The sequence below is a fragment of the Rhineura floridana genome, chromosome 1, assembly GCF_030035675.1.
Source record: "Rhineura floridana isolate rRhiFlo1 chromosome 1, rRhiFlo1.hap2, whole genome shotgun sequence".
NCBI lineage: Eukaryota > Metazoa > Chordata > Lepidosauria > Squamata > Rhineuridae > Rhineura > Rhineura floridana.
In genome coordinates, this window is record NC_084480.1 from 75,783,408 (window position 1) to 75,810,235 (window position 26,828).

Consider the following 26,828-nt stretch of genomic DNA (forward strand, 5'->3'; position numbering starts at 1 on the left):
TTTACACGGTATTCTTAGCTCTGGTACCAAAGTTTCTGTTAAAGATGTAATGTGCAGGAATGCATATACTTTGTTAACTGAGGTGTTACTGTACAGCGATTCATCCCATTCTTTTCCATTTTAAATAGTAGGAATACTAATATAAGAGACATTATAATTAGATTTGACTAAACACCCACAACAGCCTTGAATTTAACATTTTTAATTTTAATTAAACTGAATTAAGGCTAATTCAGTTTAACAGGATTACAACCAATTACAGCATTCCATCTGCTTCTCTCTACAAAAGAAACAACAAATAGACATTCAAAATAGTTATCCTGCAGGTGTTGTACATGGGAACTAGCTGAACAATACCATTATCTTGCCTGAAATATTGTAGGTATCTTTATTTTAAAAATAGTTTTGCTATTAAAATTAAAATGTTACAATTATGGGCCTGAATACAAAGCCCTGCTTGTGCAAATGGAAGGTACTCTCATCAACATACACTGGTGTGCCAGTTTCCATGCTCCTGTATTGCACCACCTCCCATTCTGGAGAGTTCCTCAACCCCCACAGAATTTCAGTGGACAGAAAAGCCCCAATGAATTCACACCATGCCATGTGATTTATTTTTTTGGAGCAAGCCTATATTTAGTCTGAAGAATAGGGTTTGGATTGTGAAAAGAAGAGAGCAATCACAAATAGATGCATCTATGAGTGATTTTTACGACAGAAATTAGAAGGACGTTACTAAGTATCCAAAGAATGATAATCTGGAACACAGCCTCAATAAAACTGAAAGCAAATAACCTCATTTGTTTTGCTAAACTGAAAAGGTTGATATGTTCTCTACAGCCAATTTTAATCTCACGCTTCATGAGGCAGCCCCTTCACATTAGGTCACAGGTAAAGATATCCATATACTGTGAGCATGAAAGTAATACTGTGAAGGTTACAGACAATGAAAAAATGAAATAAAAAATTAAGATCCAGTTATGCCCATAGGGTGCAGCAATTACAGTGGAAGCACCAATTAGGATTCTGATTTCTCTTTCCTTTCTTGGCATTAGATACTGTCATGCTTACATATGTGAAAATGAGTAGACCTATGCCAAATTGGTTAACACACACACAAAATATTCTCAACCACAGTACTGGGAAAAACCCAGCAAGTCAGAAGGAGTATTGTTTTCCCTGTCATGTACTGCATGGCATGCTTACTTCAGCCTTGGTGCCAGTTACCAACTGACTGTGCAACTATCCTAAAGAGGCCAGACCATAAGTCAGTTTCCAAGAAATGCCATACTGCAGCAGCATAGCCTGATGACAGGATAAACATTTCTGATCAGATCATATAAATGATCATACTGATTATACCAAATTGTTCAGGGTGGTTCAAACAAAAAGAGTACATGGGCAGTAAAATGGCAAATGCAATTCAATGTTAACAAGTGTAAAGGGATGATCATTGGGGCAAAAAATCTTAATTTCACATATAGACTCATATGGTCTGAACTGGTGATGAATGACTATGAACAAGACTTTGGGCTCTTAGTGGATAGTTTAATGAATATGTTGACCCAATATGCAGTATCTGTGAAAAAGGAAAATTCCACACTAGGGATCATGAGAAAAGGAACTGAAAATAAAGCTGCCAATATATTAATGTCATTATACAAATATACTCTGGAATCACACTTGGAATACTGTGTACAGTTCTGGTTGCCTCTCCTATATCACCGTTAAACAACACATGCTTTAACATCTCAAACAAAAGCATAAATTCTACTATAATTATCATTAACACATTATTATTTCAAAAACAGTCCCCAAAAATAAATAGCCAACCTCGATGCATGTCTGTGATACAGGGGTAGGGAAAATAAGGCAATGCACGTTACATTGCCTTATGATTTGGCAGTTTCATGATTAGACATTTTCATGATCAGCCATCTAGATTTACTGTTATTAGACTCACAATATATTTCTCTTTAGGGTAGGAATGGGCAATCTGCAGCCCACATGCGACTCTTGGCCTCATTATACGTGGCCCCCAGTACACACCCCTTGCATCTCCTGTCTCTTCCCTCATCCAGTGACTAGTCTTTCTGAAAAACACTAGCAGCCACACTCCTTGGTTATGCCTCTGAGAAAGGTAAAGATGAGACATCAAGTCCAGGGGAAGAGTCAAAAGATTGGTGGGAGAAAGAGACAGAAAGAGAGGTGGGGGAAGAGAAAAGGGATAGAAAAAAGAATGGAAAGGACAGGTATGGAGGGAGATGATGGTGATCTTAATATCATCATGATTTCTCTCTCTCTCTCTCTCTCTCTCTCTCTCTCTCTGTCTTGGCAATAACCACCTAATTATGATTCTTTTTCTTTCCATCCACACTGTGGTTCAAATTTAAATTTCCATCAGCCGCATTTGTTCTTTCTAGTTGGGGTGAATGAGGCATCCAAGTCATATTTCAGTGGTCAGCCAGAGATTATAGAAGTTGTAGTCTAGCAACATCTGTTTCAGCCACAGGTTCCCCACTCCCACCTGAGTGTGGCATGACTCTGGTAATCCACAAGATTACCTCAAAGAGAAAATGGCCCTAAAAACAGAAAATAAGGTTGCCCATTCCTGATTTATGGGGTGAAAAACCCAGCATAATACACACACACACACGGAACTTGCTATACCAACATGAGTAATGCCTAAAACCAATTTAAACTACTAGTAGATCATAAAATGTTTACAACATTTGGAAGTATTTGAAGATAGTGATCCAGAATAATTCAACAGTAATAATGCACTATTTTAGAAATAAAACATATTCAGCACTATGGTCTATATCCAATTATATTATACAGTTTTCTCTAAAATGTAGCCTAGGCATATACAATGTTTACTACAGCTCATTCATCAACATTCATAGCAACAGAGAAAAATCAAGAACAAAAACAATAGATCAAGAATTCTGAAAAAACTGTTCTGCAGCAACAGCTGACATACAAATTACATGCACTCAAAGATAAGCCAGTTTTAATATTGAACAAACTCACTCACTTTAGGCCTGAAGTTGGTGGTTGGTCCCACATATTCATGCTGAGCTTTTACAGTTCCCCAGGGATGATGTATTTTGAAGCATTCGTTGCAATAACTTGCGCTACAATCCATGCAGCTCTTTGTAGATTCTTGTGGTGGTGGTTTACAAAGATCACACATAATGGCTGTAGCTGCCCTTGCTGCCTGCCTATATCGTTCTACAATAGTTTCCAAAGTGAAGTTCCGAAATAGGCCATTGATGCCACGCTCTCCCAGGTCTATGTCATGCCGGCATCCAGGGCAAGGGAAGGTAGTTGTCTTAGGAGTCAATGAATTGCGTTTCCAACCTGTGTAGATGGCAGGACCTTGTTTAGTTGCAATTCAATAAGAAAATGATTTGACAGGTAAATAAATAAGTTACTTGATCTTTACCTAGGATTCTCCTTTAATGCATGTGCCATAATACTATGTGGATGCCACTACTTAGTAACTTTGTACGCAAATTGCAAAATCTTGCAAACAAGGTAACCTGAAAGCTATATTAAAATATTTCCTCTTTTAACAATCCTTTGATCGACTTGTAAAATGCTGGAGAATTTTTTCTAATAAGAACCATAGCAGAAGACAGTGTATTTCAAGGGAGAGATCTGGAAGCGGGAAGTCTCTGACCAAATTCTTCCTCAGCCTGAATTTTACTTGATAGCCTCCAAAACTCACTTCCTTCTAGCATTGTAAGTTAATGAATATATAATTATAATACATGCTGAGTATAAGATAGGGCAGGAAATAAATTTAAATAAAAGAGCCCCATTTATAAGAAAGATGTCCTGAATACTAAGTATGGCTGCTAAATTCCATCAGCTTTCCCAGCAGGCTTAATTTCATTCACAACTGCAAATCTTGTCTGCAGCATAACTGAAACAACTGAAACAACTGAAACTAAGAAATAGAAAAGGAACACCGGACACTTACCGTGAAAGTTCTTTGTAGTTAAGGTGAGTGAGGCATCCAATATGTTGGCGGGGTTTAATTCCTCCTGTCACCCAGGAAGACAGGGAGTATGTGACAAACATTTGGGCCAGCCATGTTACCCTAAGCTCCTCCTCCAGCTCCAGCTGATGGCAAAGCTTGAAACAGAAGTGCTGAGAAGAGTCCAAACCAAAAAAAATCACAACCTGAACCTAGAATAAATAGGAATGGCTGCAATAGGTGAAACAGACCTGTCGTCACAGGAGAAGGCCCAAAACAAGCCAGAGGTTGCCAAGTGCTAGAGATTTTGAGGGATGTTGACCACTGAGATATGACTTGGATGCCTCATTCACCACAACTAGAAAGAACCTTCACGGTAAGTGTCCATCATTTCTTTGTCAGCTGGAATGACTGAGGCATTCAATATATTAGGATATGACAACGCTTCCCTGAACCTAGGGCTGCAAATGTGTATACAGACCAGCAAGAGGTATTAATGTAGAGGTAGCACTTGTTGCAGTACTCTTTGTCCAAAGGATGCCTCAGTTCAGGCAAAGGAATCCATTCTGTAATGTTCAGTAAAGGTAGATGAGGACTTCCATGTAGCTGCCCAGCAGATTTCTAGGAGGGAATCATTAGTGGAAAATGCTGCCGAAGTGGCTGTTGTCCTGGTGGAGTGGGCTATGACATTTTGAGGTTTGGGGAGATGCTGTGAATTGTATAACGATTGTATAACGAATTGTATAACGATTGTATAACGATGCATGTTTTGAGCCATCTGGCCAATGTGGTGCTAGATGTTTTCTTTCCCACAGACCTACAGCAGAAAGAAACAAAGAGGGAGTCTGACTGAGTTTGTTTAATATACATTTGTAGGCCCCTTCTAGTATCCAGCTACTACCAGACTCTCCCTTGAGTAAGATGATTGATTGTGAGCAAGATTGGCTCTTGTTCCCTATGGAAGGCAGAGTTAACCTTCAGAACGAATACCGGATCTATTAAAAAGACAATCTTGTATCTGTGAAATGTCCATAGATGTTCTTTGACTGAAAGAGGTCCCAGCTCTGAGATCCTGTGAGCTGTAGTTACTCCCATTAGACAAGGAAACTTTTAAGGTCATCAGTCTTAATGGAATATCATTCAGAGGTTTAAAGGGAGGTGTTGTGAGGGCCATATGCAGACTTCAATTTGAAAATCTGTGCACCACCAGATGGTGAGGAGAAATGCCCCTTTCATGATGTACTGTGGGCATAGATGGGATCCTGAGGCTTTGGAACCCTCTTTAGATAGAACCAAGATGGGCACTAGTCTGGTGGTGAAGCATGTTAGGCTTGAGTCCCATGGCAAGGTAGTTTTGTAGAAATCTCAGAAACTCATGCATGCTGGCTGACTTGAAGCCAAAGCCTGTGCAGGTGCAACACAGCACATGGTTTTGTAGACTCTCAGGATCGACCGTTGCTTTGATGCTAGCATAGTGTTTACTACTTTTGCTGGATATCCTTGTTGTAGCAGGGCTTGCCTTGCAGTAGCAATGTCACTAAGTGTAATTAGCCTGGGTTCTGATGGACAATGGGCCCCTGGGAAAGGAGGTCCAGTGACTGGGGCAAAAACCAAGGGTCTGCCTCCGCTAGCTTCGGAAAAGCATGGCCTTCCAGCATTTAGGAGACCACTAGGATGACTGTGGCCTCATCCAAACTGATTATTCTCTGGACAGGGATGGGAGGGAAGGCATACAAAAAGCCTTTCAGTCAGGCTAAGCTGAGAGCATCCATTTGTTCCACCTGGTTTGAAAAGAATCTGCAGAAGTATAGTGCTTGCTGTGGCAGCAAATATGCTGAACTCTTCTTAAAGGGTCTGGAACAATCATGGAAATGGGCTCCATTCCACTGGGTCTACTGTCTGATCAAAAAGTAAGGAGTTGCACTGAAGACCCCTTGGTTGTGTTGTTCTGAGCTCAACAGAAGCTTGGTCTCCGCTCAGAATGGACCATTGGTCTCACCTGAAGGGTGATTTTCACAGGTAGCCTGCCATCAAGTGGGTTATATCGCCATCTAGCATCCAAAAGCAATAATGTGTTGAAGTCAAGACCTGGGGCATCCAGCCCCTCCCACTCCAGTTCATTCATGACAAGACCGAAGTGAGATATATCTGAAAATACACAAAAGGCCAACGGGCCTACCAGCAAGGAAAACATTGACCCAAATAATAACATGTAGCCTACATTCCTTTAACAGTTCCAAAAGGTCTTGACTTGATTAAATAGTTTAAATAGTATAACTCTGAACAGTGAGAATTTGAAAGTATAAAATACCCAGAAATCCTCCAAAAGGGAAGGCCGTGATGGCAGGCTACCTGTGGAAATCACCCTTCAGGTGAGACCAATGGTCCATTTTCCCCAGGTAGCCTGCCATCAAGTGGGATGTACCAAAGCAGCCCCCAATAGGGAGGGACTACCTACTGATTGCTTGTCATAGAGAACCTGTTGCAGAACACGCCTCCCAAAAGAGGCATCGGCAGAAGCGTAATGGTCTATTTTGTAATGCCTTATAAAGGAATCTGGAGTAGACCATACAGCCGCTCTGCAAATCTCTGCAAGAGGTGTGTTGGTTGCGAAAGCAGCTGTAGTGGCTGCTGACCTAGTGGAGTGCGCCGTTATCTTACGAGGCACTGGCAGCTGAAGGAACTCATAGGCCAATGCAATGTAGGCATGCAACCAACAAGATAAAGTAGAACTGGCCACCTTTTTCCCCAGAGTATGAGGGTGAAAGGATACAAACAGTGAATCCGTTAATCATATGTCCTGGGTTCGAGACAGGCAGGTCTTGAGGGCCCTCTGGACATCTAGCGAGTGCCAGGCCTTCTCCAGTGGATGGACGGGATTCAGACGGAACAAGGGAAGGACAATATCCTGGTTACAGTGGAATGCCGAATTGACCTTGGGACAGAAGGAGGGATCCAGACACAATACCACTGAGTCCTTATGGAAAACACAGAGATGGCAGGTCAAGGACAGTGCCCCCAACTCTGAAACTCTTCTTGCCGAGGTGACTGCCACTAGGAACAGGACCTTGAAGGACAAAAATCTTAATGGCACAGATTGAAGGGGCTCAAAGGGAGGACACTGCAGGGCTTGCAGGACCTTCAATAAACTCCACAAAGGAAAATGGTGACAAACTGCCGGCGATAGTAGGGCAGCTCCCTTCAAAAATCATTTGATGAGTTGGTGTGAGCCCATAGGAACACTAGGAGATGTAACGGAGAGAATAGAGGATATGGTGGCGGCGTGGCGGTGCAAGGTGTTTGTTTTAAGTCCCATCTTCAGACCTCTATGTAGAAACTGCAGCACCTGTTGTACAGTAGCCTGAGATGGTTGGACATTCTGAGAGTCACACCACTTAGAGAAGGTAAACCAAGTGCTCTGGTAGATGCAAGAGGTTGAGTGCTTTCTAGATGCGAGGATTGTATCCACAACCTCCTGAGAAAGTCCTGAACGAATCAAGTGTCCCCGTTCAAACACCACGCTGTCAGACTGAGCCATTCAGGATCCGGATGCCATATCGGACCCTGAGAGAGAAGATCTGGCCTGAGCGGCAACATCCAAGAATCCATCACTGAAAGGGAGAGCAGATCTAAGAACCACAGCAGGCGAGGCCAGTACAGGGCTATCAGGACCAGACGGGCCCTTTCGCGTCACAGCTTCCTCAAGGTCCTGCCCAATAGTGGTATCAGGGGAAAGGCATATAGGAGACCTGCCGGTCACAGTGTCAACAGTGCATCTACAGATTCCACGCTGGCGTCCAGATACCTGGAGAAGTAGCGAGGTAGCTGGCAACTGTGACTGGAGGCAAACAGGTCCACCAAGAGGATGCCAAACCGCCACTGGAGAAGGCTGAACATAATAGGGTGAAGCTTCCATTCTCCCAGGATCACCTGCTGTCTGCTCAGCCAGTCGGCCATAACGTTCAAAACACCACTGAGATGTTCTGCCCTCAGTGAAAATACATGTATTTCGGCCCTGTCGAACAATTGAGACTCTTCCATCTGGAGGAACTCTGATCTGGTTCCCCCTTGCCTGTTCAGATGTGATTTCACACAGGTATTGTCTGTTCGAATCAGTACATGGCCCAAAAGGAATATCGGTTGAAAATGCCAGAGGGCCAGATGGACTGCTCTCAGTTCCAGCCAGCTGATGTTCTGGCTCGCTTCCGCGCTGGACCAGACACCATGAACAAATTGGAAATTGCAGTGGGACCCCCATCTGGAAAGACTGCCATCTGTTGTTATTACAGATCTGTCTGGTTCTCGGAACAAGGTTCCCTTGCTGAGGTTTTTGACTGTCGCCCACCAATGGAAGGAAACACGCAGTGACGGATCCAGGTGGATTGTCCGGTGGTTGGACATGGCAATGTCCTGTTGGAAAGGGAGCAAGGCCCACTGTAGGGGTCGAGTGTGATGCCGAGCCCATGGTACGATGTGGATAGTCGAGATAAACACCCCCAGAGCCCTTGCCAGAAGCATTACGTCTGCACCTGAGCGACATGCCAAGTCCAGTGCCATCTCTCTGATGGCCACAATCCAATCTGGTGATAGAAAAGCCATGGCCTGTATGGTGTCTAATATCGCTCCCAGATGTTGTAGTCGCTGAGTTGGCTGCAGTTGACTTTTCTCGAGGTTGACAAGCCAACCGTGGGTGCGCAGAACCTTGAGGGCGCAGTGAACGTGAGAGCAGGCCAGGTCCCTGGATCCCGCCCGAATCAGCAGATCGTCCAAATAAGGGTAAATATGAACGCCCTGGAGGCGGAGGTAAGCCACCAGGGTGAGCAGCACTTTGGTGAAGTGGCTGACGAGAGACCGAAAGGCACTGCCCAATATTGAAAATGATGGGGGCCAAAGGCAAATCGCAGGAAATGTCTGTGAACAGGGCAGATAGGCACATGGAGGTAAGCCTCTTCCAGATCTATGGAAGCCAGAAAGTCCCCTTCGTGTAGAGCTTCTATAATTGACGCCAGGGACTCCATTTTGAATTGTCAATACTTCATGAAACGGTTGACAAATTTGAGGTCTAACACCGCCCTCCATGAGAAATCTCGCTTGGGAACTGCAAATAGGAGAGAGTAAACACCTTCCGCTCTTTCCGCCAATGGTACAGGTTCTATTGCAGCTATGTTGAGAAGATGAACTATGGCTTCCCGTGTGACCCGACACCTGTCTCGAACTCTAGGCAGAAGGGAGGAGAGGAATCTGTATGGAGGGATCAGCCAAAATTCCAGTATGAATCAACGGAGTTGCTTGGGATCTCTACTGCTCTTGTAATGAGAAGCTCAACATATCCTTCAACTGCAAAAGGAATTCAGGAGACAACTGCAGTCCCAGTAGAGAAGCAGGTGGTTGACCTTGTTGAGGCACAGCTACAGGGGGCTCACTAGACTGGTGAGACATATGAGCCGCAGTTGATAAAATGGGTTGAGAAGGACAGTCCACAGGCTGGGTAGGAAAATCCTCAAAGTCATCCTCAGACAACCCAGCTGGCGAATGAAAGAGGGCTGTTAATCTTTCTTGGCCAGCAGCATCAGAAGGCGGAACAGAAATGTAACGTGCTTGCTTGGTGGTGCTGTGGCTACATAGGTGTTTGGTTTTAGCCACAGCCTTGGAGTGAGTGAAGTCTGGGTTGTTTGTCCTTGGGCAGACTTGTAATGCGAGGCCTTGCAGGGTTGCTTTGCCCCAGACGAATGTGCCTCTTGTTGTTGATCTGCCACTGTACACGCAGAGATGCGGTACATATCACCAACACACGCACAAAGGTGGGGGGGCGGTGTGGTGAGGGACTTCAGTATACACCCGCAGGTGGGGGAGAATGTACAGTCCCAAATGCACAGTGCAGCAGTTGTGCAGCCAAGTTGACTTCTGTACACGCCCGCAGGTGGGGGAGAATGTACAGTCCCAAATGTGCAGCTGTTGTGCAGATAAGCTGTGTGGGGAGTAAGTTCAGTACACGCCCACAGGTGGGGGAGAATGTACAGCCCCAAATGCACTGTGGTATAGAACCGCTGCTGTGGAGGTGCCTTGTGATCGTTTTTTATTTTAAACATAAAGTGCAGAAAAATTGTCTAAATAACTCTAAACTATGTCACACAGAAGAGGAGCCAGCAGAGCCTGAACAGAAAAGGCGGGAAAAAGGGCAAAACAAAATGGCGCCCGCTGAAAAGGGCGGGAAAAATTGAAAAAATGGCAGCCGGGAAGGAGACAAAGTAATGGCGGCCATAAGGGATCACCTGCACCCTTAACAATGGTAATCCGGGTGAAACCACAGCCGCTAAGGAAAAAGCGGCCTCCACGTGCTCCAAACGGCCGCAGTAGTGAGCTGGAGGGAATGAGTTGCGGTCCCCCTCATAGCTTCAGTAGCGAGCCGGGGGGGGGGAGGTCTTCTAACGGCTGCGGTTGGTGCGATGAGGCTGCCAACAAACTTGCAAAGAGAACCCGCAGGAGCGAGCTCCAAACTGCTGCGTGCTAAAAATAAGAGCAGCAGCCTCCAGCAGCAAATTACAAGCCGCCACTGCCTGGGATTGAACAAAGCTGGCGGTGAAAATTGCAAAAGGGAGCTGCAGCCGCGGCTCCCAGCGAGGCAGCTAACAGTAAAAGCCACCGCCACCTAGGTGGCAAGGAAGGTGGTGGCAAGGAGATAAGGCTGGATGGGGAGCTGCAGCTGCAGCTCCCAGCCAAGACTCGTCACAAGAGACGCTTGAGCCCAAACAGGGGAACAGCAGCCGACGGAGCCCCCAACAAAGGGACTGAGGAGGGGGAAGAAGAAAAAATAAGGAAAAAGGAAAAAGCCCCCCAACAAACGTCCCAGGCAAATAAAACGGGGAACGAGGGAAGAGAACGAAAGGAAAGGGAAAACCAATCAGTTCCACACACTCAATCACAAACTTAGCTAAACACTACAGAAGTAAGATACAAACGCCTCGTTCGAAGGCAAGAATGAACTGGAGTGGGAGGGGCTGGATGCCCCAGGTCTTGACTTCAACACATTCTTGCCTTCGGACGCTAGATGGCGCTATAACCCACTTGATGGCAGGCTACCTGGGGAAAATAGGTGAGACTCCACCTCTAGGTGGAGAGACCAGGACTTGGAACCCCCCCCCCAGCCTGTTCATGTGATCTCTTGCTGTGGTATTGTCTATACCAATATCTGATGGTGAGCAAAGAGAAATAGAAAGTTGTATAGGGCTAGACCAACTGCTCTGAGCTCCAGTCAGCTGATGCTGTGGCTGGCTTCCAGAGGTGACTACAGCTCCTATGCTGTTCAGTCTTGGCAATGAGCTCCCGAAGTGGATAGTGTTGCATCTGTTGTGACAACTACTTTTATCTAGATTGGAGGGGTATACTCACCAGTGGAAGAATTGAATGGCCTGGGGTGAGAGCAGTATCTTTGCTACATCTTGAGCTATGGCTGCTTGGAAGGGTACAAGGAACTATTACAGGGGCAGCATAGGTGTATCCAGGGAAGGACCCCAGAGAAGAGACATTTAGGCTCAGGATGTAGGTTAGGAGTACCAGGGTCACTAATTTGCAGCAGGAGGTTTTATGTCAGAAATGAGGCTCTGGGGTATGTCTTATGAGAGATAGATGAACCCTGCCTTGGTGTCTAACACTGCCACACAGGTGCAGGAGTTTCCTGGCTGACAGCAGGTGACCCTTGTCTATCATGAAGGCATGTTTCTTTGGTGGTTATGGTAATCTGTAGGTCTCACTGTGGAAACCTCTTATAGCTAAAGCCAGGTCAAAAGACATTGCAGTATACTGCAAGTGGTTCTGTTTGTAAGCAAACCTGAGGAAGCTCCCCAGCTGAAGAACAATAGGCATATGAAGGAAAACCTCTATCAGGTTGATAAAGGCCAGGTAGTTTCCACTGTGGAGGCCTCCTTGATGATGTCCAAAGATTCTATCCTGAACTTGCAATACATGACATATTTCTTTGCATATATCAAATCCAGGATGGCCTCCAGTCTCCTACTTGTTTGAAGACAACAAATACTGGAGAACAGAGAAATCCTGAGAACTTTCCTTAGTGTAAACTGGTTCTTTAACCCTGATTACTAGTAGATGCTGAATGGCATGTCTTGTTATAGCTTATATGTCTTTAGATCTGGAGGTGGCCGGGGCGGGGGGGGGGGAGACAAAACCTTTTGTCTCTCCACCCCCTACCAGTGAAGCCTTGATGCCTCTATCTGCTGGAGCTATGGCTGGGTGTGGGCTGGGACCTTGTGGTTTGGCTGAAAATCTAGATCTTTAACCGGATTATTTTAAGATTTCAGGATTCCTGTTGGAGCAAAAGGACAAATACAGTAATCCCAGCTCCTTTTTGTCCTCTTTATGAGAAGAGGGCATGACCTGCCACTTTTCTTTGATTTCTCCGAGGACCTCTTTTAGAACCTCCTCTGTAAACAACCCTTAAAAGAGTGTGGAAAATAAGTTTGATTGCAATGTGGAGTATATGTTCCAGTGTCAGAGCCACAGGCCCTTCCTGGCCACTGCAGAGGCCATTGTAGCCCTGACAAAGAAACTGAATGGCATCTGGGGTGTGTAAATGTTGAGGTCTTAGGGATCCTAGTTAGGACCCTATGCAGTGTCTTGTCTCTCAAGTCTTATCCTGGAGTAATTCCCCTCTCCAGAGGATGGCTCTGGCAAAGATAGATGAAGTGGAGGTGGCTCTGATAGCCACAGCTGTGACCTCGTGGAATTTTTTAAGGGACTGGTTTCCTTTTTTATGCCTTGCTGGGCTCTTTTGAGAGGTGTTAGTGTTATTAGGCAAGACAACACTTGTTATGCTACTACTGGAGCACCCACTATCAGAATCTTAAATACTTTCGTAGTTTCTGTGGGGGAGAGAGGGAGATGTATTGTTTTTGAGCCAGGCCAGTACCTTTTTTGCTCGGGAACAAGCTAGCTCATTCCTGACTAACTATGGCTGCAATCCTAACCCCACTTACCTGCAAGTAAACCCCACTGAATTCAACAGGACTTACTTCTGAGTATACATGTTAGGATTGTGCGGTTAGTCAGAAAGGACAGGATACCTCTCTGGAGGCTGTCTTGGACTCTGGAAAGAGTGAATCACCTATGGTTCAGGAATCAAGAGTTACAGACCTAGGAAAGTCACAGCCTTGCTAACAGAAGGAAGAAATCACCATTGTTAAAAAATCTAGTGGTGGGCAGTTCCTCAGTCAAACTGCTGGAGCACTCTTCTTCGTTGTCCAGGTATATCATGACAACATTTGCTTTATCCATGTGAACTGAGACAGGGTTCCCATTATTCGCTTGGGAGTTTTTAGCATTTAAAGTGTCATGAGAAGGAGAATTAATCCCTGCAGCTAACAAGTATAGCTTTGGGAAACCCATCTCATTCATCTGAAGAGTAATGTCTGAGCTCCATGTTATTTGACCTGTTGCTTTTTTTTTACTGTTTGACTGTTAGTCCATCTTGGGGGAGGGTGAAAGTTTAAAAGCCAGCAGGATAGTTCGTAACCTCTTATGAGATCGCACTTCCCTCTCTTCTGACAAACTGATATGTACGGTCATCAATCACTGCCTATTTTATGAACAAATGTTGCTCCATAAAGTAGGAAAAGAAGACTAAAGTGGGGTGGCTAACCCGCAATCTATAAATGCCCCTCCCCAAAGGTTTTTGTGGGCTCTGAAGATCCCCTGAAAAAAGACATTCATTTATTTTAAAAGAAATCTCAGTTGCAAGATCCATTTGTGTACCAGGCTTTCTAAAATCTTTCCTGCCTAACTACTCTAACACATTTAAGTTCCTTCTTGTTTGTTGCCTTCATTGATTTCTTGTTTGATGGAGTCATGGAAGAGGACGGAAAGGGGACAGGAGGAACAGAGCAAGAAGACAAAGAACTCTATTTTTTAATGAACAGAGGTACAGGGAAGCAGGCTAGAGAGGCAAAGGTGCAAACCAGGAGAAGATAAGTAGAAAGGATTAAAGAGAATAGCAATAAATGCTGAGAGAGAAAGGAGCTACAGGAAAAACTATCTTAGGTGAAGGCAGGAAATGAACTGAGGGAGGAGCTTAAGGGCATATTGGTGGCCCAAACGTTTGTCACATGTTCCCTGCTGTCTTGGGCAACTGGAGGAATTAAATCCATAATACCGGAAGCCTTGTTCACCCCAAACTGACTTTTATGTAAGAATGAAAAATATTCATATATCAATTTAATTACTGGGTTTTAGTTCAACATTGATAATATTAACTTGGACCTATCTGGAACAGAGCCCTCTTCAAATGCTAAATATTAAACTCTTGATACAAGTTCTCTGTGCCAAGAGAAAATCCTAACTTTCTCCTCACATATCACAAAAATCTAAATTCTGTGACTAGGTTTATGCAAGTCTAACCAACTTTTACACTTTTTCATAATTTTTGTTTCGAAGATCAAGATTTTAGAAGAATTTGGATTTTTGGCAAAAATTTGGAGAATGGAAGGATATAAACACTGAAGTAAATGGCATATACTATCAGAACAAATCAGGAAGATGTGTCGGATATGGAAAGCTTTGTGGTTTCTGAGATTTCTCTGTTTATGCTTTCTCCATAGCTCTATGATTCTATTTCCTTCCCCCCAAAAATATTTGTGATAATTTTAACACACCAAAAATTATATATTTGACTTAATACTAAAATAAATACCATTTTTCAGTATATATACAAATCAATTCATTGCCAATTAATACAGTTCTGAAAGTATATTCTTACTATATTAGAAGCTATTCATCAGTATCCATACTGTATCTATTTATCATATATTCCAAAGATGTATCACTGAACACCAAAGTCAGGATCATTCAGACCATGGTATTCCCGATCTCTATGTATGGATGTGAAAGTTGGACAGTGAAAAAAGCAGATAAGAGAAAAATCCACTCATTTGAAATGTGGTGTTGGAGGAGAGCTTTGCGCATACCATGGACTGCGAAAAAGACAAATATTGGGTGTTAGAACAAATTAAACCAGAACTGTCACTAGAAGCTAAAATGATGAAACTGAGGTTATCCTACTTTGGACACATCATGAGAAGACATGATTCACTAGAAAAGACAATAATGCTGGGGAAAACAGAAGGGAGTAGAAAAAGAGGAAGGCCAAACAAGAGATGGATTGATTCCATAAAGGAAGCCACAGACCTGAACTTACAAGATCTGAACAGGGTGGTTCACAACAGATGCTCTTGGAGGTCACTGATTCATAGGGTCGCCATAAGTCATAGTCGACTTGAAGGCACATAACATATATTCAATGAACAGGAGTCATTCATTTCTAAAATTTGTGCTCTTTTGCCTTCCATCATGCAGTCAAACTGACTGAATGTATGCATTTCTGCCACTTTCCAAACTTTAGCCATTCTTTCAGAAAATAGAACTGTTATGATTAAACAACAAAACTTGGGGTCTAAGGGTGTCAAAGCTCTTCAGGACGTATTTCTGGGACAGAGCTTTTCTGCCTAAGAATTTTACTCCAAAGCAAGCTGAGAGGAGTGCAGATGCCTTGCAGTTCTATGGCTTTTGCAGAAGATCCTGTGGACTTTCTATCTGAAGAAGCATATCTCAATGCCATCTACAAAGACCATGTGATTCAGACTGAAAATGATGATCCTGAGTTGGATTTAGGAAAATCATAATTACGTCTTGCACATGCTGGAGGTGGGCAACCCACTGTGATTGAAAGCCTCATTACCTTGCTCATTATCATCAACTAGGCAACAGGACTGGAGCTCTTTAGCCAGATCTACTGCCGCCCCCCCAAGACTCTGGGCAAAACTGGGTGTGTGTATGTGAAGTGTGCTTAAGGAAGGAAGATCTCACTGAAACAGAAGTAGTGTTGAAGAACTTTACCCACTCCCTTTTAGGAAAAAACATTGTTACACTTCGCACATGCTGGACAAAGATAGGTGAACAGCAAAGCAGTGATTGAAAACCACATTACCTTGCTCATTATAATCAGCTGGGCAACACAGGGTCACCACAAGTGCAAGGGCATTACTCCCCCTAATATTGTAATTTTACTGGCTTCTACAATTCCTTCTCTCTCTCTTTCCTTTCTGTATGTGGAAAGAAATGTGTGAGGCTATGGACATGTTGCAGATTAATTTGGAAGTACCTATTCCTATCTCTTCCTAGGGTGACAGCTGATATTGGAACAGCTTTTGGTCCCTCAGATGAGAGATGACAGCAATGAGTGGTATTTATATGAGGCATTCATATTTACAGTATTTCCCCCTACTTTTCTTGTTGGAGGGGGATAGGTGAAGTGTCATTGCCTAGTCTGTTAGAAAGTTGGGAAAAGTGATTTCTATACCCTTCACATTAAGAGTCTGCTACTGAGGATAGATTCCACTCTCCCCGAGTGAGAGACAATGGGGGGTGCTTGGAATGTATGTTTTATTTAGAAGGATGCTTATGTATTGCTTGCTAGTCAGTATTTGTCCCGACATGTGAGGGTAGACATGTGAGAAGGTTGTTGATTAAGGATGTGAGACTGAACTATGGGAGCTATTGGAGTGTGGATTGAGGGTGTGCTAGAATAGTAAGGTTGAGTATATTGATTTAAAGTGTTTGTATGTTTGATTGATATGAGTGTGTTGATCATGAACAGTTATGCTTAATTAAAACTGAATGGGATGTATTTTAAGCTGTAGTTAGATCAACCATGTTATATAAAAATGTGGATGTTATAATTTTTAGTTGGTTTTCATATGTAATATTCTGATTTCTGCTGCTTAGAGGATAAATTGTTTACCTTGTTTTACACTGTGGAATTTTCCTTTGACTTTGTACCTAATTTTTATGCTAAAGAGGATGCTCTATTTAGTTGTGCCTTATAGAATGCAAAACTTATCTGAATTTTTTGAAATTTAAGATGTCTTAAATCTATGTTGTAAGCCACAGAGATTTGTTTAAGTATTAGTGGTATATAAGTTGTCCAAATAAATAATAAAATAAATTCAGGATCAGATTCTGTGACTGTGCAGCAACCCTACAGACAGAGGAAACGTATAGCCCAGCACCTAGTAGTAACATAGCCACAGAGAGACTACCTCCAGATGAGTTGGATAAAACATGCCAAGTATAAACCAGCAGAACTCTTTCCTAGTTCAAAATCTGTATTCTAAGAATATTAGGATGTATCCAGAGGATCCCTCTAACCCTAACCCAAGGGATATTTGGATCCAACCCTATAATTATCAGAGAATTGGCCATATGAAATATTTTGGTAGAAAATTGTTCTTTATTTTCTTTGGCTGTATGTACACATCAGGACTCAAAACTCCATTTCTGTGAATTATCAAGGGTAAAGCGATGAAAGCAGCTCATCCCAGACTGCACTCCAGAAAACCTTCAGAAAGGTTTCTTTGGATTCATAGAAAAATATGCAGTTATAGTGATGAATGCATTATATTCTACCACAGAATGCCAAAGCACGCTTTTATGTGGAGCGAGTTTAATCTTAAAAACCACATGCCCTGCAACACGGCATACATGCAATAAATTATTGTAGTACATTATACACAGACATTAAATAAGCTGGATCTTTAAGTAAAATAAAAGGAGAATGTAACATGCAACATGCAGTTAAAAGCAGATGCCACAGAAGCATCCTAGTCCTATGTTGACTAGTACAACAGGCAACTAATGTCACTTGAATTCAAACCATTCACTATTTAAAATGACAATTAAGGAGACAAATATAAAAAACAACATCCAAATTAATTTTTAATAAATATGATGCAGTGGTCAAGTTTAAACAATACTTTCTGAAATGCTTAGCCAGTAGCATACTTTTGAAGTATTGACAGGTATGAACCTTATAGTTCAAGTCAAAATAGAGTGATAGATAGAACTGTGGCCTTTACATCAATTAGTTAAAAATAAGAAAAAGTATGATAATGAAAGCATGATTTTATGTATATACTAGTGACACCATGCTGATGATTAGTAAATACAAGAAATCTAAGATGTTCCATCCCTTTTCATGTAGTCTAGTTAGCTTTGCTTGGACTAAGTTTTTATATAGTATTTTACTCTCATTTACACAGCTGCAAAGGAGTCCAGGTTTTTAAATATACAGTACTTTGCAAATGTAATCAGACTCCTGACCAATGCTCTCATATTACTGAATTACAAATTTTGTTCTGTATATTTTATTTTGAAACACAAGCTCAAAATCAATTATTGTAAGGTGACATTGGTTTTATGTTGGGAAATGTTTGTAAGAAACATAAAAAAATGAAACATTGCTTGCTTAAGTATTCAACCCCTGTGCTGTGGAAGTTCCCAGTTTACACAGATTAAAGAAATTGCTCTGTAGAGGACACAATTACCTTACCATTAGCCTCCACCTGTGAACTATTGAAGTTGCAGTCACACTGTCAGGATAAAAACCCCACTGTTGAAGGATCATTGGTCAGGCTGTGAATCTGAAGGAAAATTAAGACAAAGAGCATTCTACAGAAGTGAGAGATAATGTCATATAAATGCATAGATTAGGAAAAGGGTACAAAATAACATCCAAGTGTTTGGATATCCCAACGAGCACAGCTGAATCAATAATCAGGAAGTGGAAGCTGCATCACACACCCCAGGCACTGCCAAGAAAAGGCCGTCCTTCAAAACTCAGCACTCAAACAAGGAGACTTGTGAGAGAACCCAGAGAGAGACCAACAATCACTTGGAAGGAGCTACAGAGTTCAGTGGCCAGGAGTGGAGTAATGGTGCACCAGTCAACCCTATCAAGAGCTCTGCATAACACTGGCCTGTATGGGAGGGTGGCAAGAAGGAAGTCATTACTCAAAAAGTACCATCTGAAAGCATGTCTGGAGTTTGCCAGAAAGCATGAGAGTGCCCCAGCTGCGATGTGGGAAAAGGTTTTGTGGTCAGATGAGACCAAGATAGAGCTTTTTGCCCAAAACTCAAAACGCTATGTGTGGCATAAACCTAACACTGCCCATGCCTCAAGACACACCATCCCTACAGTGAATGGTGGTAGCAGCATCATGCTGTGGGGATGCTGCTCATTAGCAGGGACTGGGCGTCTTGTTAAAATTGAAGGAAGAATGGATAGAGCAAAATACAGGGAAACACTGCAACAGAACCTACTTCAGTCCACTAAAAAACTGAAGCTTGGGAGGAAATTCACTTTTCAGCAGGACAATGATCCCAAGCACAAGGCCAAAGCAACATTGGAGTGGCTCAAGAACAAAAAAGTGAATGTCCTACAGTGGTCCAGTCAAAGTTCTGATCTCAATCCCATTGAGAATCTGTGGCGCTCTTTGAAAATTGCGGTCCAGAAGGGATATCCAACCAATCTGAACGTCCTGGAGTGAATCTACGAAGAAGAATGGGCCAAATTCCCTCTGACATTGTGTACAAAGCTGTTACATACCTACCCCAAAAGACTTAAAGCTGTTGTTGCAGAGAAAGGTGGCTCTACCAAATATTAATGTGTGGGGGTTGAATACTTATGCAAGCAACAGGTTTCAGTTTTTTATGTTTCTTATAAACATTTCCCAGCATAAAACCAATGTCACCTTACAATAATTGATTTTGAGTTTCAGTGTTTCAAAATAACATATCATAGAGAACGAAATTACAATGTACCATTTGTAATTCAGTAATATGAGAGCATTGGTCAGGGGTCTGATTACTGTCACAAGGCACTGTATATGTATTTAGACATTATAAAGCACTAACAGAATTGGCAAACCTCTACTTTTAGTAGAGAAGCAAATGGTTACTTGCCCGTGCTTCATAATTTGCTTTTGACAATAAAATGAAGTTGATGGAAAAATATGATGCTACTATGAATTGATCAAGCTATGCTTGCCTTCTTTCCTTCAATCATATTTCATATCCAAAAACCATGAAGAGTCTGTGGCACTTTAAAGATGAAGAGGATTTTATTCTACAAAACCTTATGCCATAATAAATAAATTCATTAGACTTTAACTGTCACAGGACATTTTGTTGCAGAACACAGCTATGCAGCATAGTATCTTCCAGATGTTTTGAACTACAACTCCTATCAGCCCCAGCCAGCATGGCCAATGGGAAAAGATGTCAGTTGTATCAAGTTGTTGAAAAACATCTCGAGGGCCCCACATTGGCTAGTTCTGCTGCAGACTAATATGGCAACCCCTCTTAAGCTTATTTCATATCCAGTGGATCAGAGTTCAGGAATTTCAGCTAGTTCAGAACACAGTAGCCCTATTTTTAAATAGGGCATGCCAGATCATACTACATATGTGTTAAAAGACCTTCATTGACTCCCTGTTTCCAAGACCAATTCGAGATGCTAGTTTCAACCTTTAAAGTCCTAAGCAGCTTGAGACCTGGGTATTTGAAAGACTGCCTTCTCTCATATGGACCTACTTGGAATTTATGAGTATTGACACTATGTCATATATACTCAGGTGCTCCAACCTTCAAGAGGTTAAGTAGGTGGCAACCAGGAAGGGAGCTTTTCAAATGCCTTCCCTTCAGCAGGCAGGTTTGGCTGGCACCAATTCTTTTATAATTCAGGCAACAAATTAAGACCTTTTAAACAAAATTCCAGAGTTTTGGCTATTACAGCTTTACTGCCTTGTTCTGTTTACTATAATTTAGACCACTTTTTGCTGCCAGTGGCTTTGTGTTTCACTTGTTTTATTATTATTTTATCATGAATTTTGTTGTAAACTTTTTGAAATGTTATGAGAAAAGCAGTATACAAACATTTTTTAAAAGAAATGAAAATATGGGCAAACCGTTATTCTGCCCACTGCTTTCCTTCATGTAAATATAAATGCAGAACTTGGTAACTTTTGTTGTTGTTGTTGAAAATAGGTCCTTTCCTACCTTATTCTTCTTCCCACATGACTAACAAAAGTAATACAGATTACTGCAATCCTGCATTCCCTTTTACACACATGCAATGAGCTTCATGTGACAGAGCTTTCCCACCTCCACAACAGGTTTTTTGCTCAAGAGAAAACATTCTCACTGTTTAAAAGAATGATTTACTACAACAAATGCCAGAAAAACTCGAAAAGGGATAACACATCTTTAATTCAACTTATATTTTTTTAATAAACAGCATCACCAGCATAATGAAGAACATGGGGTGTGTTTTTAAGCAAAACAATGTTTTCCAGTCAACTGGATTCATGTATTAAGTTCATAAAGGAATGCCTGCTCTCTTCAGATAAAATCTTTTCTTAAGGATTTTTTATATAGCCAGGGATTTAGATGCAGCTTAGGAATTAAAAACTTTGAGAAACCTTTATTTTCATTATGTCAATATTGTTTTCCTTTAAGGCAAATTTTACTCATCAATTTAGCTTTGGAATCCTTTTTCAGCTCCATTCATATCCTTGTGGAAAGCATTCCTCATCAAAAACAACCTGCCTTAAAAAAAGGCCAGAATATATAAGCAATGAAAACATTTTGGCATCTGTCTATATTTTCAAGCACAACATTTAATGTCAATGAAATCCAAAGCACTTCTGTCAGTCTTTCATGGGAAGGGGAGACTGAACAAGCATTTCTCTTGTTTTGAGAAGAATTCGTAACACCCTAATTTCTGGTGCAGCAATGGCAGCCATGCCAAGCAAAGTCTATGTTCACACACAATGTTAAATCATAGTTAGGTGTTGTAAGAAACCTAGCCTTCTCCAGGCTAGCATGCTCCCCTCCCCCTTCCCTGGGGCTGCAATACACTTATCCAGGAGTAAGCCCTAACGAATTCAGTAGAACTTACTCCTTAGTAGACACATATAGAATTGTACGGCAATTACAGTATTTTCTAAGGGTTATTATTTTATTTGTATGAAAGTTAGTAGTATAGGTAGTTTTTAGATCATGCAATAAGAGGTACCAAGTTGCAAACTTGAATCCAGTTGACCTTTATACTTGTTCCACAAAAATGAAAGTAATATTTCCTCAGTAATACTATCTTTTTCCACCCGTTAAGCTTGGACTTGACCACTTTTATTTAAGAGAAGTATAGGCAATATTTATTGTAAGGTCCAAGTACTATCAAATACTATCTACTGCCATACAAAAGTGAAGCATTTCTACCTCTCCACCCAAGAGACCTCCTCTGTGAGGCTGTAAACAATGAACAGAGAATTAGTTTTAGAAGCTGGTTTACTATGAGATACTAAAGATAACGTATTAGCTGTGCTTCTTCCCACTGCACAACAGAAAAGTGGCTTAGGGTGTAACTGCATGTACACTTACTTGGGAGTAAGTTCCATTGTGCTTGATGGGACTTACTTTTGAGTAAACAACTATCAGATCAGGCTGCACAATTGGGGCTTGGGGTAGGGGGAAAATCTGGATTTCATTATGTCCATTAATAGTAACAGTAAGCTCTCGATGTCTCCAATTGAAGATGGGAGTTATTTTTAGTACAGAATTTATTTAATTATTTATTATCTACAGAAAATAATCGCTGCCATTTGAAGCATTTATTATTAGTTAATTATAATATGATTGTCATAGTTAATCAAATGAACCTCATACTTAGTTGACATAAGGAGATCAGTTGTAACTCTATATCCAAATACAGGCACAACTAGCTAAATAGCCAAATAGTTCATAGGCCTTCATAGGTGCTTTTATTATAACAGCAATTGCACACATATATTTATTAAGTAAGTTTCATATATACAAGTGTCACCTAAGCCATTTCGAAAACACAAAGTATTCCAGTTATGGAATCTACCCCAGTACGATAGCAACATTTAGTTTCAGCTATGTTAGAACTTCAACTTACAGAAAGTACATGAAAGTATGCTATTGCAAGAGAGGGACTATAGCTCAGTGGTAGAACACATGCTTTGCATGTAGAGGTCTCACATTCAAACCCTGAAATATCCAGTTTAAAAGACCAGGCAGAAGGTGATGGAAAAGACCTACGCCTCAGAACCGGGAAAGATGTTTCAAATCAGAGTAGACAATACTGTTGTCTAGAGACAAACACTAGACAAGTAAATTGTCTGACCTGATATGTTTCTAAAACGCATTTGGCAATTTTAATTGGTTTTGTGAAGAATTCCAACATCACAAAAGTAACCAGATGTAGCTGAGTATAGAAATGAATGGGGGACTAAAGCCATGATCTTACCCACACTTTCTTGGGATAATTAATGAAGAATTAATGAAGAATGCAGACAAACCCAAGATTGCAAGGTGCTCTAAAAGCCTGGAAATTATATCAACATAGTATGTTGATAGCAAAGTTAATTCTAGGTAATGTAAACCAAATCACACCTTACTAGAATATACATATATACAGTGGAAACTGGTTAATTAGGTTAATCAGAGCACTGTCCCACTAACTTCAGTCTGCCCCCAGCCAGTTTCCACAGGCCTGCCTTTTTACTTATAGCCAGCCAGTGCGTGTCAGCTTCCTCCTCCTCAGTCTCAGTATTGCTCTTGTAGAACATCAGGGAGGAGGATACAGATAAAGGTTGAATTAGTTGGCTCTGCCCGTCATTGGTTCTGGCTTCATTCCTTTTGGTCTCCCTGTTTTCCGTCCTAACAGTCCCTATGGACCCAGCCACCACTCCATATACGATCCATTCTACTTCATTAGAAAGTAAATACTATTCATTATTTTGACTATAATGACAAAACAAGAAGGAATATTGCAATTTTTAAAAAATTATTCGACTACTTACAAAAAAATTGCAGTTCACTAAACAAGTGGTGTTTCTTTTACATACCTGATCTATTAACCCTGTCAATTCTATCCAAGCTAGGGGAATGCATCCGGTTGCGAGGGCTACTTTGATTGGAAGTCTCCGAGGCAGCATCACTGAACGAATCTTCAAGTGTGAAATAGAGAATTTCTTTTACACATTTGTGGCAGATACTGTGTTGACAAGGAAGAATAAGTGGATGGGTAAATAACTCCTTGCATGCTGGGCAAATGAGCTCTCGTTCTATATTCTTAATGGTAACCTGTAAGCAAACAACATAAGAATGAAAACATTACACAGCAGGAAGACACCTGCATATCAAACAAAATATGTATACCCATTTCATTTGGCATTTCAATCACATCGCTTTTTTTATAAAAACAAAAAATACTATATTAAACTATTGTTTGAGGTGCAGTGTCCAGAAAGTGAGGCTGATTTTTACAAGATGGTCATGTAATAACTAAAGGGAAGAAAGTGAGTACCGTATATTCTGGCGTATAAGACGACTGGGCGTATAAGACGACCCCCAACTTTTCCAGTTAAAATATAGAGTTTGGGATATACTTGCCGTATAAGACTACCCCTGCTTATGACATGCAGGTACTTAGCAGGAAAACTGTCACTTATAAACTTATAAATATTAATATTTGGATTGTCCAGTTGTTTTGTTTTTGTGCCTAGGAATTACCACCAAAAACTGGGGAAAGATGTGAGAAATCTTTTTTTTTAAAGCAACATTAAATGCCTAGACTCTAGTTTCCAACACTATGGAGTATTTATTGATTAAGAGAATTTATATCCTGCCCTTTTGCTGTTAAAAACAGAGCTCAGCACAGCTTACAAATATAGTAAAAACAATTAAAATACACAATGAGAGAAAAACAAGCCAAAATGTTAGGAAAAGGAGTCTTTCACACCACATGCTCAGTTCTAAATACCGTTGCAGCAAGTTTTACAAGTTCCTCCAGTATTCCACTGGTGCAGACACTCAGACATTCAAAGTACTGTATGTTTCTTAGGTTTTATAAAAGCAGAGCTTTGCTTAACTCAAAATTTCTTCTCCCTTTGATAACCACATCTACACAGGTTCCACCTCCATACTCAAAATGAAACTGAGCCTGGAAGTGTACAACAACCCCACACATACCTTGCTAATTCGATTATCAATGCCAGGATGTCTGTCTTATCGACTACTCTCCTGCTCCCCCCCCCCCACACACACACACCGGGCATCATGAAAGACCCAGTCCTGGGCTCAGAAAGAAAATAAATATCTGGTCCTCTTCAAAGCATTGATAAGCCTCTTGTTTTAATTGAAATAATAATTATAAATTCTTGTTCTTATCACTAATGGGAGTTAATTATCTTGCATATGCTGCTGTTGCTTCTATGGCTGTAACGGAGTGAGGTTAAAGATAAGTGAAATGCAAATAGGAAAAAAAAATACAGAAGGCAGTAACACTTTCCTAAATGTAATACCATACCAACCACAACAAGATTCCTATAAGGCAAAAAACTAAGCATCTCACAACCAGTCAGGATTCCTAACCAAAACCAAAAATATGATAAATGAAGAAATATTTATATAAGCATAACTATCAACTATATTTATTATTTACACAAACTGTAAAGATATTTATAGTGCAATCATAAATTTATTTATTCAGAAGCAAGTCCCAGCGTATTCAATGGGGCTTACTCAAACAGGGACAGAAATGCAACCTCAAGTAATAAGCAACTTCATTCACACAACCCAAAATTCCTAATCATGCCACTTTATACTGTTTTGCAACTGTTTACACTTGTTTTTATGGTTATTGGATTTTAAATGGCTTTATTTCTTGTTGTGAGCTGCCTTGGTTTCCAACCCTACCTCACAGGGGTGTTGGAAAGACTCCATACACACACATACACACACTGCAGATGTATAAATACATACAGCCCATATAATAGTTTATTGTCAAACCAATTGGTCATTGCAGAAAAATCAGTATTAGTTTTTTAAAAATCAGTATTAGTTTCCTACAGAATAAAAACTGCAATACCTAAGTAAGCCCTGCCTACTTGCTTTAAAATGACTGGGGGGGGGGGCAGAAAGAGAACACAAACACAATTCTTTTTTACATTCACTCCAAAGTCCCATTGATTTTCAGCACATTCATAATCATGTCTACTCAAAAGTAATTCCTACTGAATTCAATAGGATTTACTCTGGACATATGGGATTAGCACTGTTTTTACCCCCAAAAGCAACTATTGGGAAGGTTTTCAAAACACTGCCCAGGATCTGACTCCTACACACAACAGGGGGAAAAACTGAAATGTATATACCTACCCAATTTATGAGATTTTCAGATAAACAGGAGGGGAAACCACCATTTTCTGGCCTCGCAATGAAGTTTTGCAGACACTGCCACCAAATAAACACTTCACTGATTGGCTGAAATCCTGAACGGGCGGGGTTAAAGCTACAAAGTGCTATACAGTAGTTTAAAAAAAGATTTAACCGGGGGGGTGCCTGACGTTTTTATATATATCTCGAGAACCGCACCACCTAGAAACTTAATTTTTTTTTTAAATGAAAGCTGAGAATCCAGGCCACCTAAGGGGCTAGCCGGGTGCCGGGTGGCATGCTTAGAATCCGGGTAAAACCCGGCTATCCGGGCAATATGACAACCCTAATAAGACGACACCCGGCGTATAAGACGACCCCCGACTTTGGAGAAGATTTTCCAGGGTTAAAAAGTTGTCTTATACGCCGGAATATACGGTAAGTACAGATAAAATGCTATTTTGAGAACACTAATGTAGCCTTTAAATTGGGAGGATTGAGCTGTGGTCTCAGATTGTTGGCAAGGAAACATGGCTCAGGCCTGCATGGAACCCTGCTGTTTGCTATGGAAGGAACCCCTACTTGTTGAATCCAAGTATGTGAGGAATTACTTAGGGGTAAGGAAACAACCCTCTGTGTAAGGTCACAGGGTGGCCTTTAAAGAAAGGGAGTAGCCAAAGTTGGGAGGCAATGCTCCACTGACATGAATAAGGATAAAGAATGGAGACATATGACCAAAACCAAGAGTATTTAAAATATT

The 26,828-nt window shown here is 41.3% G+C and overlaps 1 protein-coding gene across 3 annotated transcripts in view; it reads right to left on the reverse strand.

The window, feature by feature from the left end:
* Positions 1-26,828, reverse strand: part of TRIM36 (tripartite motif containing 36) — a 92,435-nt gene that overhangs the window by 16,312 nt on the left and 49,295 nt on the right. For all 3 annotated transcript variants that reach the window (XM_061624256.1, XM_061624275.1, XM_061624266.1), the window contains exons 2-3: positions 23,758-23,995; positions 3,038-3,363 (exon numbers count right to left, since the gene is read on the reverse strand). In XM_061624256.1, coding sequence (XP_061480240.1) covers positions 3,038-3,363; positions 23,758-23,995 — 564 coding nt within the window. The remainder of the gene's footprint in view (positions 1-3,037; positions 3,364-23,757; positions 23,996-26,828) is intronic.